Source organism: Tachysurus fulvidraco, chromosome 15 (genome assembly GCF_022655615.1).
Source record: "Tachysurus fulvidraco isolate hzauxx_2018 chromosome 15, HZAU_PFXX_2.0, whole genome shotgun sequence".
NCBI classification, from domain to species: domain Eukaryota; kingdom Metazoa; phylum Chordata; class Actinopteri; order Siluriformes; family Bagridae; genus Tachysurus; species Tachysurus fulvidraco.
In genome coordinates this window covers 16,461,530-16,477,455 of record NC_062532.1, presented here as the reverse complement: position 1 = coordinate 16,477,455, position 15,926 = coordinate 16,461,530, and the positions used below count along the sequence as shown (strand labels likewise).

At 39.6% G+C, this 15,926-nt stretch overlaps 1 protein-coding gene across 2 annotated transcripts in view; it reads left to right on the top strand.

Annotated features, from left to right (window-relative positions):
* The window catches only part of mrc2 (mannose receptor, C type 2), a 39,811-nt gene extending 24,230 nt beyond the window's left edge, over window positions 1–15,581 (top strand). The window contains exons 10-29 of one of the 2 annotated variants that reach the window (XM_027138963.2): window positions 9–124; window positions 984–1,132; window positions 2,717–2,934; window positions 3,355–3,497; window positions 3,622–3,709; window positions 3,872–4,001; window positions 4,145–4,177; window positions 4,851–5,014; window positions 5,158–5,326; window positions 5,475–5,617; window positions 7,099–7,213; window positions 7,589–7,749; window positions 7,901–8,009; window positions 8,139–8,377; window positions 8,482–8,647; window positions 9,119–9,268; window positions 9,787–9,906; window positions 10,081–10,263; window positions 10,997–11,020; window positions 11,128–15,581. In XM_027138963.2, the coding sequence (XP_026994764.1) occupies window positions 9–124; window positions 984–1,132; window positions 2,717–2,934; window positions 3,355–3,497; window positions 3,622–3,709; window positions 3,872–4,001; window positions 4,145–4,177; window positions 4,851–5,014; window positions 5,158–5,326; window positions 5,475–5,617; window positions 7,099–7,213; window positions 7,589–7,749; window positions 7,901–8,009; window positions 8,139–8,377; window positions 8,482–8,647; window positions 9,119–9,268; window positions 9,787–9,906; window positions 10,081–10,263; window positions 10,997–11,020; window positions 11,128–11,348 (2,841 nt within the window). In that variant the 3' untranslated portion in view covers window positions 11,349–15,581. The remainder of the gene's footprint in view (window positions 1–8; window positions 125–983; window positions 1,133–2,716; window positions 2,935–3,354; window positions 3,498–3,621; window positions 3,710–3,871; window positions 4,002–4,144; window positions 4,178–4,850; window positions 5,015–5,157; window positions 5,327–5,474; window positions 5,618–7,098; window positions 7,214–7,588; window positions 7,750–7,900; window positions 8,010–8,138; window positions 8,378–8,481; window positions 8,648–9,118; window positions 9,269–9,786; window positions 9,907–10,080; window positions 10,264–10,996; window positions 11,021–11,127) is intronic. The other variant, XM_027138964.2, reaches the window with a different exon arrangement.
* Window positions 15,582–15,926: the final 345 nt, after the last annotated feature.

Sequence of the window (15,926 nt, the reverse complement as noted above, 5' to 3'; positions counted from 1 at the left end):
TTCTACAGGGATGGAAGTGGCACAATCCTGCATGTTTCTGGGTTGGAGAGGAGTCCGTAACTTTCAATAATGCTAGACGAGTGTGTGCTAGCTACAATGCAACATTAGCCGTCATCAACAACAGGTACAGCGGTGGCTTCTTAAGCAAAAATAAACTAAGCGAAGAGTACGATGTTATCGGTGGAACACTTTATCTGTATCTTAGATTTACTCTGAAAACGGGCATGGCCTAAACCAGGCATGTTTTTTTTTAATGACCCCACTATGCCCCTGGAACCTTTAGAAAATACTTGGGGGGAAAAAAATCGGAATTCAGACTCTGTAAGTTTCTCAACCTCTCAAAGCTAATTGTGCTTTGTTTTTAATCCCACTCACTCAATTATAATTTTCTAATAAATTTATTCCGTTCTGTTTCCCGAAATCTAAAAATGCACTTACTGAGGATAAACAAATAAAATATATTTTAAATATATCAAAACCGAGTCACTGGCTATCTTCAAAACGACAGTTGAAGACCTACTTTTTCATGAAATACTTGAACTAGCAATTTCTCCCCAGTTTGTTGTATGTGTGTATTTAAAATAAATAAATAAATAAAATAGAACTTTGAACAGTGTTTTAGGCTCATGTTAACTCAGGTTAAGTCTGTAACCTAGTGAAGCAGAGTTAATGTATTCAATGATAGAGACTTAAAAACACTTTTGTACGTTGCTCTGGATAAGGGAGTTTGCCAAATGCTGTAAATGTCATATCATATCATATATCATATCATATCCACTTTCTCACTTCCTTCTCACATGCATACCATTCTCTCCCAGTCCTGATGCACACTTTTTCGGTTCAACCAGCTACAGTGTGAAACTCTCCTATTTATATCAGATTCTGTGTGTATTTACGGTTACATCCCTAATCCAGAGTTCCTTTCCATTTGATGTACTTACAGTATAGAGAGACCCCTAAATAATGTTTATGTTGGACCGTAGGTTCGAACAGGCGTTTGTGAACAGCTTGGTGTTTGGCCGTTCAGACGATCATTTCTGGCTGGGGCTGAATAATCAGAACAGCACTGGGCCTTTCCGCTGGCTCACCGGGGAGCAACTGACATACACCAACTGGAACAGAGATCAGCCAGGTACACACACACACACACACACACACACACACACACACACACACAGAGGAATTACACACACTCATGGAGACAGAATCTTTCCATGTCCACACCATTTTGCATGTCCAACAAACACAGATCCATTGCTGTCCAGTCAAATGAGTCACTTTGGCACTCAGTAACTTTTCATGCTTAAAAAATATGACAGGCAGTTTTGGCCAGACTCACCAGTTAGTTATAGGATATTTCCATTGGGCTTGTGGTGTTAATCACCTTTATTTGTTTTGTTTTTTTGTGTTTAGTTTTTTTATGACCAGGAATTAAAATCCCACATGAATATTTACATCCATGAATACTCACTAGTAGCTGGTTCAACCACTTCCTTAAAGGAATACTCTAGCATGTCTCATAATTCATATACACAAAGTATTTTATGTGTCATATATAATATTTGGTTAAAACTAGAATTGTAAAGTTTGTCGAAAACGAACTTTGATGTTGACTTTGACGAGGCAAGTATTTGCAAAGGCCGGTGCTTTTTGGAGGCAAGTCGACATTAAACTTGTGAAATCTAATGGAGCGCTAGGGTGCCAAAACATTTGGAGGCAAGTGGAGATGAGCATGTGACGTCATCCCAAATCCTGTGACACAATTCTCCTCCTTGGGCTGAGTGTTTTGATATGCCACATGTCCATGTTGTGCTAACGTTTTTTGTTTTCACGTGACCGTGACATCACGTGACGTCATTAGAATACCCGCGAGGCAGTTCCCTTCATTGTGCTGAGTGTTTTAATATGTCACATGTCCATGTTGTAAAAAGTTTTTTGCATATATTGGGGGCGGGGCTGCTGCACAACCGAAAGGGCAGTCAGTACACCAATTTAAATCTTTGTTCAGAGTATCACCCTAAAGGAGCCGGCCGAGTTTGGTGTAGATAGTTCGAAAGCTTGCTGAGTTATAAACCTCCAAAATTTATAATGAGAGTCTATGGGAAAAAACAAAACAATTTGAGACCCAGTATCAGAAGTACCGGTACACGGATCGCTTAGAAAAGTAATAGCAACAAACTTCAGACCAGGGTCTACAACATATCCGAAAGCCCTAGGAGTTACTCTTGATAAATTTTTGTCTGTGCTTAAATAGGAAAACAGAATGTTGGCTTCTACAAAGCCAACATAATTACACTACTGTCAATAATAAAAGTCTTATAAGTAATATGAAAATGTAATAACAAAAATCCAAATAAAATTCCAAAGCTGTTCATGTCTAATTTTATTATAGCAAAATATTTTTGGATTATTTTGCATCCAGATTAAAACAGAGGCACTTCAATGCTTACTGAATGCACATAGACATAAACTCTTCCCTTAAAAAAAAGTCCCATCCTTTGAAGGGAGGAAATCGACCGAATTTATAAATATATTTTGATAAATAATTCAGTTGAGGTTCAACAAATACCCTCAGACTAGGAATAAGGTTTGATAAACACTGGTGTGGAATGTACCCTTGCTGGAAATATCAGGAGAGTCTCCTGGTCTTGTTATAATATACTGATAACTTGTGTACCTCTCTCATGGTCCTTCTATTATATTTTTACCTCTTTAGCTCCATTTAAAGGTGGATGTGTAGCCATGGCAACAGGCCATGCTACAGGCCTGTGGGAGGTGAAGGAGTGTGCAAGTGCACGCTCCAAGTACATCTGCAGACAGGACAAGGGCTCTTCATTTTCCCCAATTCCCCCTCAGCCCCAACCTACACCCCCTCTCACAGGGTCCTGCCCCCCTGATTGGAAGAGTTCCAGCACATTGCATTACTGCTACAAGGTCGGTGTGGGTTTGTAGGTGTGTGTGTGTGTGTGTGTCTGTGTGTGTGTGTGTATGTGTGTGTGTGTGTGTGTGTGTGTACTAACAGCCTCTGTGGGTTTGCTTCTTGAACCTATCGTGTGTGTGTGTGTGGGTGTGTGTGTGTGTGTGTGGGTGTACTAACAGCATTTGTGGGTTTGCTTCTTGAACCTATTGTGTGTGTGTGTGTGTGTGTGTGTGTGTGTGTACTAACAGCATTTGTGGGTTTGCTTCTTGAACCTATCGTGTGGGTGTGTGTGTGTGTGTGTGTGTGTACTAACAGCATTTGTGGGTTTGCTTCTTGAACCTATCGTGTGTGTGTGTGTGTGTGTGTGTACTAACAGCATTTGTGGGTTTGCTTCTCAAACCTATTGTGTGCGTGTGTGTGTGTGTGTGTTTCAGGTCTTTCATGCCGGTGACCTAGAGAAGAAGCTCACATGGATTCAGGCTCACATGTTCTGTCAGAGGCACGGTGCTGAACTAGTCAGCTTTGGCAGCCCAGATGAAGAAACCTTTGTGTTTCAGATCCTCCACGAGACTTTTGGGTAAATATTTGTTTAAGTGTGTGTTTAGTGAAGGATTGTGAAGGACACTGGTTCATATTTATCAACATGTCACAGCTCTCACTGTGTGGCTGGGAATTATATCAGTGTTTGGGTCTATTCACAGAGAGGAAGAGGATCATGAACAACACTGGCTCTGGATAGGTATATCTCGCCGAATCAGTGACAGCTGGACATGGAGTGATGGAACAGCTGTAAGTGGAACACATATCTCTCTATTTGTCAATATTTATTAAATCAGTATTCCCCACATAGCATGTAAGCGTGATATAAGTATTCACATGAGTAATGCCCAAACACACAAACAGCTTCCTGTAAGATTACTGAAACATCTGTTCTTCATACGTGTCCATCAGGTGTCATATCAGAACTTTGGTAGGGGTCCGTATAGCTCGGCACTGTGTGGAGCTGCAAACGTGGCTGATATGAACTGGGTGAAGGCTGATTGCAATTCTGAACTAGACTGGCTCTGCAAAATACCTAAAGGTATTGTTGTTTTTAACAATAAACTCTCTTTTGTTCTCTCTCCTTCACACACACACACACACACACACACACACACACACACACACACACACACACACACACACACACACACTGTATCTAAATGTTTGTTTTCTTTGATTCAGGGATAGCTGAGGTGGAGCCTGGGCCTTCTGAAGGTCTGTAATTATTTATTGTGTAAGATGTTTCTGTATACTTGTGTGCAAATGTGTGGGATTAAAGATGTATATTAGTTTTTCAAAGACAATAAACGCTATATGATAATGAATAGAAAAGAATAGAATAAGTTCCTGTAAAAATTGTTCAAGTTTATGTGTGAAAGTGTTTTGAGGACTCAAAGGTCCTAAGGTACAGAGGCCACACCTACTTCACTTGGACTGACAGATATATAGAGGCCACTTCCTTCATATGTGATCGGTACAGAGGCCACACCCCTTTCACTGGGCCGGACGGATAGAGAGGCCACACCTCCTTCATTGTAAATAACAGGAAAATAGGCCACACCTCCTTCACTGGGACTGACAGATATAGAGACTGCATTGTGTGTGTGTGTGTGTGTGTGTGTGTGTGTGCATTTGTGATATGGCAAAGGACATGTGTGAGAGCATTAAAGGGGAAAATTCTCAAACTCATTGTGAGTCAAGCAAAAAAAATCAGAAAAGGAAAATATGTGAAATTTGTGTGTGTGTGTGTGTGTGTGTGTGTGTGTGTGTGTGTGTGTGTGTGATGTGTGTGTGTTTGTGTGTGTGTGTGTGTGTGTGTGTGTGTGTGTGTGTGTGTGTGTGTGTGTGTGTGTGTGTGTGTGTGTGTGATGTGTGTGCCTGTATGTAGACTCTGGTCTGGACTGGGTTGATTTCCAGGAAGCTCAGTATAAGCTGTTTGAGCATCGCACCACATGGGGGCAGGCCCAGAGGATCTGTTCATGGTTTGGCGCCTCACTCGTCTCCATACATTCTGCCAGTGAGAAACAGTTCCTGGCAAGCACTCTGCGCAAGGTACACACACATTCCACAGTCGTAAAGGTATACTGTAAACACAAGTGTAAACATCCTACAATACACAAAAATGTTTTTCGAGTATAGCCTAAAATAACTTTCTCTTTCTTTATGTGTTTATGTATTTATTTGTCTTCCTCCAGATGTCAAGGATTGATAGTGATCTCTGGTGGATTGGACTACACACATTTGAGAACGATGGACGTTTCCGGTGGTCTGATCACTCTGTGCTCAACTACGTGTCCTGGGGACTTGGCCAACCACGTCCCCTCACTAGAGACCGCAAGTGTGTCCACATATCTGCATCTAAAGGTCTGATGATGCACATCCTCTTTCCCACTTTCTTTCCTGATCTCTCTAAAAATCTGTTTCTCAGTCTAAACATACACTCATATGTGTGTGTGTGTGTATATATATAACACATCTCTCTTATACTCTGTCTCTTGTTTTTCTCTCTCAGGGGAATGGGCAGATAAAAAGTGTCATTTAGATATGCCCTATGTGTGTAAGAGAGTAAATGTCACCGGCACACCTCCTCCCACTCCTCCTCCTCCTCTCATCCCATCCGGTTGTCCTGATGCCTGGAGTCCATTCCTGCACAAGGTACAACAAAATAAATACACTGAACTTCACTACTTATGTGTGAATCAGGTATTATTAGTGTCTAGAATAAAATGTACCTCTTATTGGTGTACATTTTGTCATAGAATACCATTCTTGGAAGAGATTCAAATTCAAATTTTATTTCTCACATACACAAACATACACACTATGACATGCTTTAATCGACCGTCCAAGTCATATAATAAATAGAATCGATACGATCTAGATATACTGAGATAGAAGTGTAATAAAATGATAACAAAAATAGAATTCACTTTACAGGTGGAAAGTTCAACCGTATATAACTGACAATGAAATAAGTCAACATTTCTCCAGGGCCATGTTGCTACATAAAACAACACTAAGGACACATAAAGTGCATCGTGTGCAAACAGTGCGAGACAAAACACGGTGCAAAACGACAGTACAAAACATTACTGGACAAATACACAAAATAGCTCCGATCGCTGTGTATTCTGTATACTACACAGTACGTTGTGCTAAAATAGAGGATTCTAACTAAGAGGGTTCTTGTAAACATATATACGCTTGTGTAATAGCTGCAGTTGGATAGGTATTGAAATGGGGTGTGCAAAACAGCAGTTGAGTGAATGTGCAAGACAGAATGTGCACAAACAGCATGTAAACGGTTTAATATGGGTAGGTTCTGTAGACATGGATGCATATTGAATGAGTGTGTGTGTGTGTGTGTGTGTGTGTGTGTGTGTGTGTGTGTGTGTGTGTGTTCTGATTATTAAGGAGTCGGATGGCTTGAGGGAAGAAACTATCTATCTATCTATCTATCTATCTATCTATCTATCTATCTATCTATATATATATATATATATATATATATATATATATATATATACATATAAACATGGATAGTGGTAGAATAGTATGACTATTATAAATGCAGATGTTCACGTGTTTTTACGGTTATATGCTGTGCAAAAAATCTGATAGCGGTAGTAAGTTAGCAAAGTTAAGAATAGTATAAGTATTGACCTTGTTGAGGGCCCGAATGACCTGTGGGAAGATACCACCCTTCAAATGCTTCCCTGATGCAACAGAGAGAAGAGTCCATTGTTGGTCTTTCACTATATTCCTGGCCTTAATTCAGCATCGCTTGCTGTATCTAGACTGCCTGACGCCTCAGAGAAATACCCAGACAAGTCAGCATTTGACTTCGTTATCTGTTTACAGATGAATGAATTCAGTCATTGAGGATGAGGCAAAACAAATCACAGGTGTCTTGTCTGTTCAAGCAAACAGATTAGAGAAGTTTGTGCTCCCCTGAAAGAGTGTTCTACTACCCTTTGTTTATCCTGGAGAATGGATGGTTAGTCTTCAGCCTCCAGACTCGTAGCTGTTGTCTTGTAGGAAAGAATTGAGGAAAACAATTAGCAAAACTGGGTGAAAAATGGTAGAATCTGAAAATATAAACTGTATGTAAGATGCTTTCATTTTATTTTGAATAGTGTTATAAGGTGTTTGGGAAAGAGGAGTCGAGGCGTGTCACATGGTCCGCTGCCCGCATGATGTGCCAGTCTCAAGGGGCAACACTAGCCACAGTGCCCACTCACATTGAGCAAGGTACCAAAACACACACACACACACACACACACACACACACACACACACACACACTATTGGTATTGACTGTAGCATCGGTCTATATCCAACACCTCATCATGTCAGTGTAATATTAGAAGTGCTCCATGCAAATTCACACACTTGTATTAAGAGGCCAGATGTCTGGTTTTCCTCTTGTGGTCCAAAACATGCTTAAGATGTAAAATTGGACTTCTGAAAAGATTACTTATATTTCTGGAAGGCTTATGCTGCCTTCTTTTTAATGAGCATGGATTTGACAGAATGCAAATGTTACCTAGAATACACCTAGAATTGGACTCGCCAAAAATTTGATGTTTAGATCTTCTTTCACATTTCTCATTCCCTGTTCTGCAGCATTCCTGGTGACTCTGATGCCCAACTCGAGTTTTCATCTGTGGTTGGGGCTTACGTCAGATTCCCAAGGACACTTTAAATGGGCGGAGCCTGGTCTTCTTAGCTATACAAACTGGGGCCCTGGGGAGCCAGTGACCAACGGTGGACAAAACAAAAGTCCAGTATGAAAAAAAATCTTATAACCTTATGCACATAATTTATGAACTAAGTATTTGATCAAATATTCGTCATTAAATTTGGAAAGTTTTCCTCATTTCAACACATGTATTAATGTTTTTCATTTGGTCCCTGTGCATGTGTGTGTATTCCTAGACTAATTGTGTGGTGCTACTCCATATTAGTCCTCACAGAACCACAGGAATGTGGGCATCTCGAGGATGTGAATCAGAGAAACATGGCTACATCTGCATGAAAAACAAAGGTATGGTGTAGGATTCATTTGATGTAATATATGAAATCTTATGTTGTTTTAATAATCCTGATAAATGGGCTACATGTGTTGAGAGCTACAACATATAAAGAATCTGTGTGTTAATGTGTTTTGTGTCAGACCCTGCTATTCCCCCCGGTGTGGACCCTCTTCCCCCTGTTCCTGAGGGGCAGCTGGAGTTTAAGGGCAAACAGTACCGTTTGTTACAGGCACGGCTAGACTGGGAAGGGGCTCTACATGTGTGTGAATCTGTTAATGGTAGTCTGGCCTCGGTACGAGACCCACAGCAGCAAGCATACCTCACACTCCTACTCAATGCCCTCCGCAAACCTGCCTGGATCGCACTACACAGTGATGGGGTGAGTGGGTGTGCATGCATGTGTATGTGCTGTTTAGATCGCAAATGCCGTTCTACATGTTTAAATGTCAAGCCAAATGTGTAAATGAAACATTGTGTCTCTAGGGCCGTGGTTACAAGTGGCTGGGAGAGGACGAAGTTACTTTCAGCAATTGGCGAGATAGAGAACCTAATCTGATGGCTGGGTGTGGTCACATGACCACCAATGGCCAATGGACTATGTCATCCTGTAATATAAAATTGGATGCAACCATCTGTGAGCTGAATACAGGTATGATGTGATTGTAAAATTGCAAATATTCTATAAATTGCAAAATGTAAATAGTGTAATTACACGTTTATGTCATGTCAGAATTATGGTAATTACACAACTCTGGCTTATAACACAAACATTGTCTTCATCAGACTCGGAAGGACTTATTGATATCTCACTAAATCACAGCAGCAGCTTCCAAAGTTAATGTGACTAGGAGTATTATGTCAAGAGAACATTATCCATCATCTTATGTCATTGTCTGTATAATAAATAGTATAGCATCGCTGTCCATCTTTAAAGCATTAAATGCATTTCTATGGAAATAACCATTTTCATACAAATAGAGTAACATCTTTAAAAATTAATACATTTACTGTAATTCTGATATGACATGACCATGCTTTAAGATTAGATCTCATAATGGTCTTGTCCCAACAACACTGAATGTGTGATCTTTTCTGGTTGCGACACCTCTTTGTCCGTCAGAGCGAGCAGTAGATCACAGGTGGATGTATCCGGGTCACTGCCTTCAGACAGTCGGAGACTGGGCCTGGGTTCCATTCAGAAACTCCTGTTACGCCTTTAACCTCAACCAGTTGCGGCTACAACACGATGCTGAGCACGCCTGCAAGAAAGGTACATGCGCACATATGTACACATGTAAAAACCACTCTTAAACACCCTAATTACGCTCTAGAATTAATCTTAACCTATAGGATTAACAAAGACACAATTCAGTACCATTAATACAGAGATCCCAATTTACAGTCCTTATTCAGATCAGCGGGCAGCTAGATAATAGCTTAAATACAAAGATTTGCCTCTTTTTTTTAACACTTTTACTTTTAACAGAATTCTTTAATCTGATTGGTCAGAACATGTTGATTAACTTTTTATAAGAACAGTACTTATTACCTTATACCTTAAAACCTTAAAGTGATCGTTTCTATTGTAACAACTAAATCACAGTGACTTATATGGTGGACTCTCCACGTAAGTTGAAGTGTAAACCGAAGAAAAACTGTGAAATAAGTAAAATCAAGCATGGTAAAGCATCTGACTAACAGTGTACATATTTTTGAAAATGCAATATCTTACAGTGATGGTTAGCGTAATGTTTTTTCTTTCTTCTCTCATCTGTCTCTTTCTCTCAGTGCGAGCAGAGCTACTATCAGTGCTGGATGAGAATGAGAATGGTTTTGTTTGGGAACACATTCAGAGCTACCAGGAGCAGGCTCATGGTGCCTGGCTTGGCATGACCTTCAGTACCAAAGGTAACCTCCATCCTGCCTTCAGGAGTGTTATATTTTCCTCCATATTTGTTTAGACAGAAAATTACTTGGGTTAAAATTTTACGTTTGGATTAAATGAATAGCCAATCAGTCATTCAGGGATTAGTTTCATCCTGTATGTTGGTAACTCTACCAGTTTTCCTCTTGTCGTGTAAGTAGGAGGCAGTCTGCAGTGGCCGGACAGTTCGGTGGTGGAGTACACTAACTGGGAGCAGCAGGACGGGAATCTGAGCATGCTCTCTGCTAACAGCTGCTTCTGGGTGCAGAGTAACACAGGGCTCTGGAAGCCTGGATCCTGCAAGAACCGCACACACGGAGTCATCTGTAAACGGCCCCGAGGTAGGGATTTACCTCCTAACACACACCTCACATAAGTCCTCAAATCATCGAGTCTCACACCTAGATAACCTGTTACGTTATATGTCATAAAAACCAACTGAGCTAAAGTCATTTTAATAGTCAAATTTCACAACTATAATTTCAATAAGTCCTGAATAAAACATGACTGAGTGTGCTGTTATAAAAAAGTAACCAAAGACAGTTTGGTGTGATGTTGCGAGATATAAAGTGGAGTTATACTCACTGCTCCAAAGCAGATTCTTTTCCAATAACAACAAACTCTGAAGTGTTTTATACCTTTTATACCACAGCAATTTGACAACTAATAAATGTTTTTCTTTATTAAAGAATACAAATGATTTATTACAGAATGTCAAACTTTTTAGTTCTTTATTGTTACATTTAATGTTTTGGAACAACCACGAAACAAAATGACCTTTGGCATAGGTTTATATATTAGTAGTATATTACTACTACTACTACTACTAATAATAATAATAATAATAATAAGAAGAAGAAGAAGAAGAAGAAGAAGAAGAAGAAGACGAATGCTAGTAATAAGATTAAAAAAACACTTTTCAATGACCCTACAGTTTAAAAAATTGCTAACAAAAATAAACACAGATGATGGACAAACAAGCAAACAAAAAGGTAAATAAAGGAATTAATGAATGAATGAGCTGCTTTTTGACCCACTTTTTATGTAGATTTTCTTTTCCTTTTGTTCTTTTAGGACTGGAGGCTTCTGTTGTAGCAGGTAAAGTGCTCTGTTTACACTAATCAAGTGAATCTTAGTAAATGCAGAATATTTATTTGATAATAATAGGAATAGTTTGTTCATTATCCTTCTCTCTGTTTCTGTAGCTGATGTAGATCATCTACCTGCTCTCGTTCTCATTCTGCTGGCTCTCCTGGTACTGATTGCTCTGATAGTGGGCGGAGTTTATCTGTATCGTAGGAATAGCCCAGGCTCTTCCGGATCCTACGAGGGCGCTCGTTACAGTCGCACTAACCTCACCCCATCTGAAGAGGCAGAGAAAAATATCCTGGTGTCGGACATGGAGCTAAACGAGCAAGGGGAATAATGAAGGAAGATAGATGAAATCTTAATGATTGACTCAGCAAACTGGCCTGCACACACAAGGACTAATTGAACTGACTTTGTTTTTGTTTCAAGGGTTTGTTTTTTTTTCTTTTTGTGGTGACATGTAGAAAGCTGTGTGGAGCGCAGCAGATGTCAATCAAACACGAAGGTGGAACTCCACCCCATTTGAACTGTTGCGTTATACCTGCACACCAACCAACCAGAATCCACCAGTTTAAAAATGGCTGATATGTGACTGATATGCAAATAGTGTTCTTTTTATGCTTCACGTTAACTCTTTTTTGGGAATTCAGTTTATAACCATATATGTGTTTCTTAGTTACCATCCGGTCATTTGTATTTTTTGCGGTACAGAAAAGAATTTCCAGAAAAGCCATACCAGCTCAGATTCCCAGACAAATGCACACACACAAGCACACTATCTGTACCAAAGTGTTATACCATAGCAGTATTTTTGCAGACTGTGACTGTGATGTGGTCCTGTTTTTACTTTTATTCATCTTTTTGATTACCTCCAGCTAAAAGGAGGATTAATTTTTGAGTCCACAAATCATCTGCCTGTGGAATTCTCCCCTTTTATTTTCCCTTTCATGTCGCTTCTCTCTCTCTCTCACCTCTTTGTTTCTCGTTCTCTCTCCAGCTGAATGCTGGGTGCTGTCTGGATGTGATAATCATAGTGATTAGAGATGAAAGGAATTGATAGCATGTGGAGCATTTGACAATACAGAGGAGAGACAGAGACATAGAGGGAACACTGGGGGTAGAAATGAGCTGTGTGGATTAAAGAATGAGAGTAATTTAAAGGTCTTTTCAGCATGGCTGGTGCTAGTTAAAGCTCGACTGTGCTGCTGAGATTAGCTGGTGCTTGGATCAATTTGGTGTCTTTCCATTTTTTGAGTGCTGTTTTGTAAATGAGCTCTTTTGAAAGTTTACATAAATGATCTGAGGAGTAGTGTGGCACAAACTACAGCTACTAGCTTTTTCTAGTTATGACATATTGATTCATAAATTCATAGGTTCAAGCAATCTTTCTGGCCAGTTCTTTTTTTTTTTTTTTTTTTGCTTTTCCTAACATTCTTAAAAGGTTTCAGATTCTGTAGAGTTGCCTTTTTCCTTTATTCCTCATTCTCTCTCTCCCTGTCTCTCTCTCTCGCTCTCTCTCTCTCTCTCTCCTTTTGGCGAAGGCGTGGGGATGAAAAGGTGCTGCGGCCAACTGTGGAATGTCGAGTCAGCAAGTGGATCGGGTCTGGAACCAATTTTAACCTTTGAGGAACAAGAGAGAGAGGGAGGGACAGAGAGAGAAAGAGAGAGAGATGGAGAGAGAAAGAGAGAGTGAGAGACATAATGACAAAGAAAGAAAGAACGAAAGAAAGAAAGAAAGAAAGAAAGAAAGAAAGAAAGAAAGAAAGAAAGAAAAGTATGCCTTTAGGTGCACAGGACTCGGAAGATTTGTGCAAGTTTATGTCGCACGGTCTCTGCGGCGCCTCTAGTGGACATTGTGTCATCACAGTAAGTGAAGTCTGCACTTTCAGAGATATTTACAATCTTTTATGAGCATTTCTTCTCTATGTACATGTTACACGTGCATGTTACAGCACAATAACTGGCCAAGATTGTGCAAAAAGCTAAGTGAAATGATAAAATATACAGCTCCTTCCATGGTCTTGCTTACTGTCTGAGGTTCGGTCTTGATGCAGTCATCCTGAGTCATACTACACTTTCAGAATTTGATAAAAGGCCATTTCCTCAGCAGAGCAACTGCCACGTAGGCGAGTCTCAGTGAGTGCAGGTTTTTTTGTGGCCTCCCACGCCATAAAACATTTCAACATTTTGCAATGATCCCTTCCAAAAACACTCATGCAATCATCTTGCTACTTTTGACCAAAGAACATTAGCCTATATCATCGTATACAGACAGATTTTATTTGCAAGGCTAGTAAAAATCAAGTTGCTGAAAAAAAATAGTTTATATGGTTTTTATAATTGGTTGAGATTTCAAAAAAAAAAAAAAAAGTGACTCTGCATTTGACCCATCCAAAGTGCACACACACAGCAGTGAACACACACCCACCCGGAGCAGTGGGCAGCCATTTATGCTGCGGTGCCCAGGGAGCAGTTGGGGGGTTCGGTGCCTTGCTCAAGGGCACCTCAGTCGTGGCCGGCCTGAGACTCGAACCCACAACCTTAGGATTACGAGTCAGACTCTCTAACCATTAGGCCATGACTTGCACCAATTTCCAGGCACCTTTCAGGCAAAATATTTCCTGATAATCAAAAATACTGCAGTTTTTTCAGAAGTAAGATTGAGGAATCAGAAGACAGTCATTGTGATGGTTTATTGTGCACAGAGACAGCCTGTGCAATCCACAGCGTAATCATGCACTGGAATACTTGACTTTAAGGTAATGCTCAAGGCTATAAAAAAATACATAATCCTATTCTTTGGATTACATTTATGATCCATTCATGTAAACTTAAAGTTTCATAAGTGTTTTACGTATTATAACCACTGACCAGGTGATTATCCATCTACGTATCTCACAATTAGGAGACACCTCATCTATCTACATCCCAACCATCAAATCACATGTAGCTATTAGGCCTAAAATGAGCCAACATACCTGTAGTTTTTGTGTCCTGGGCTTGTTGCAGACTTTTAAAAGAACACAGGCAGCAACAGTAAAGCGCAATTTAACAATAAAATAAACGTATAGCCTGAGGCTAAAATAGCAGCAGCAATGGCAATGTCTTTTTCAAGGTTATGAAACAATTCATTATTCATTTTTTGTGACAAAAAACAAAACAAAAAACCTACCACAAATGTCTGTAGCAAATATCTGCTATCAGCTGATAACTCATAATGCCTATGCAGTAAAGCTAGAAAACATGTCGTGACATTAGGAATGGTTTATATTTAATTTCTTTTAGTCAATTTGCTTTCATTCCAGGATATAATTTTTTGCTTTTCCACATTGACATGAGCTGGTTAGCTAAACATCATTGCAAGTCTATTACACTGGGGACTGCTCATGACTGAGACCTGAAATTTCTTTCTTTCTTTCTTTTTTCTATCTTTCTTTCATGAGCTAAATGCTTAAAAGCTGTCAAGGTTTCTAAGATAGATGGCTAGTCAAGTAGCTGACTGATTAAAGCCTCCAAGACCAAATAAACTACACACACACACACACACACACACACACACACACACACACACACACACACACACACACACACACACACACTGTAGTATAAATGAAACCTGGCCAGAAGCGGTTGATTCATATTCTATAACAGCAGCTGTGACAACAGATTCGGTTATAATTTTATAAAACAAACAAACAAACAGAAGCTTCTATTGTTTTCCCCACTTCTTCCACCTGTAAGAGAGACAGCCAGTATAACCTGAGGCAAATAATAAATGGATGAAATTGACTGAAAATTTCTGAAAGGGTCTTGTAACAGTAAGTTTTCCAGCATGAGAAATGCTTCAGGGCAGAGAATTGTGTGCTTTCTGGTTTCTCAGTAATACAACAAGATACATGTTTTGCCATGAAGGAAGAGAAAAAGAGAAGCTGGTGAGGAAATAACTCTTCAAGGCTGCTTGATAACAGGATAATTAATCAATCAATTAATTAATTAGTTCATTCATTAAATATAACTATATACAGGTAAAACAACAGTAATACATTTTAAACGCACATTGCTGTGGTATAATAATAATCCCATTTCTCGTCAAGCCACGTTACACCATCGTGCTTTATTTCATACTTATGGCCTACATTTATTAAAGCAATTGTGCTAACATGCTGCTGTTAGTAGCTTATTTCTCCCAGCCTGTGATGAAGCCCCCTGCTGGCTGTGGGGCCCATAACAGCCACTTAGTTCACTTGGTTGGGCCTGTTGGGATCCATTGCTTTTATCATACTGACCACAGTTAGATGTTAGTATTGGAATTTAAGCGAGTAATAAAAATGTGACAGGAATAATGACATAGCGATACTGATGGCTCATAACTACATGTCCAAACATTGGCTGTAATACCACACATGACAGAATGACATGAGTTGAGGTTGCGACACAGTTACTGATGTCATCTACGCTTAGGACCTTGTAGTAGAGGACAAACAATGTAATGTGATTGTAACTGCGAAAATGAGATCGAGGGTTTTTCCTTTCCTTCTTTTTGTCAGAAACAGTAAATGAATTGACTCGATTCTTTGTCAGAAGAGTTTTCTTGTTTTCCAATATGCACCGGTTGTCTATGTGTTTTAAATCCTTTATATATATATATATATATATATATATATAAAGTATATGTTGGCTATGCGGCAGTCTACAGCTTAATGTTTCTGTAATCAGTTTTGCGTAGTGATGTACAGCTATTCACACTGAGTCACTAGCTTTAGGTTTTAAACAGTGATATTTGTGCTATGAAACAACATCACTGCCTGACATGAACTGGGGGAAAAAAACACCTTTGAGAACTTTATTTAAAGAGTGACATTTAAACAGACTTTCACAAGCACACAGTGTGTGACTCAGCCCTGTGACAGCAGTG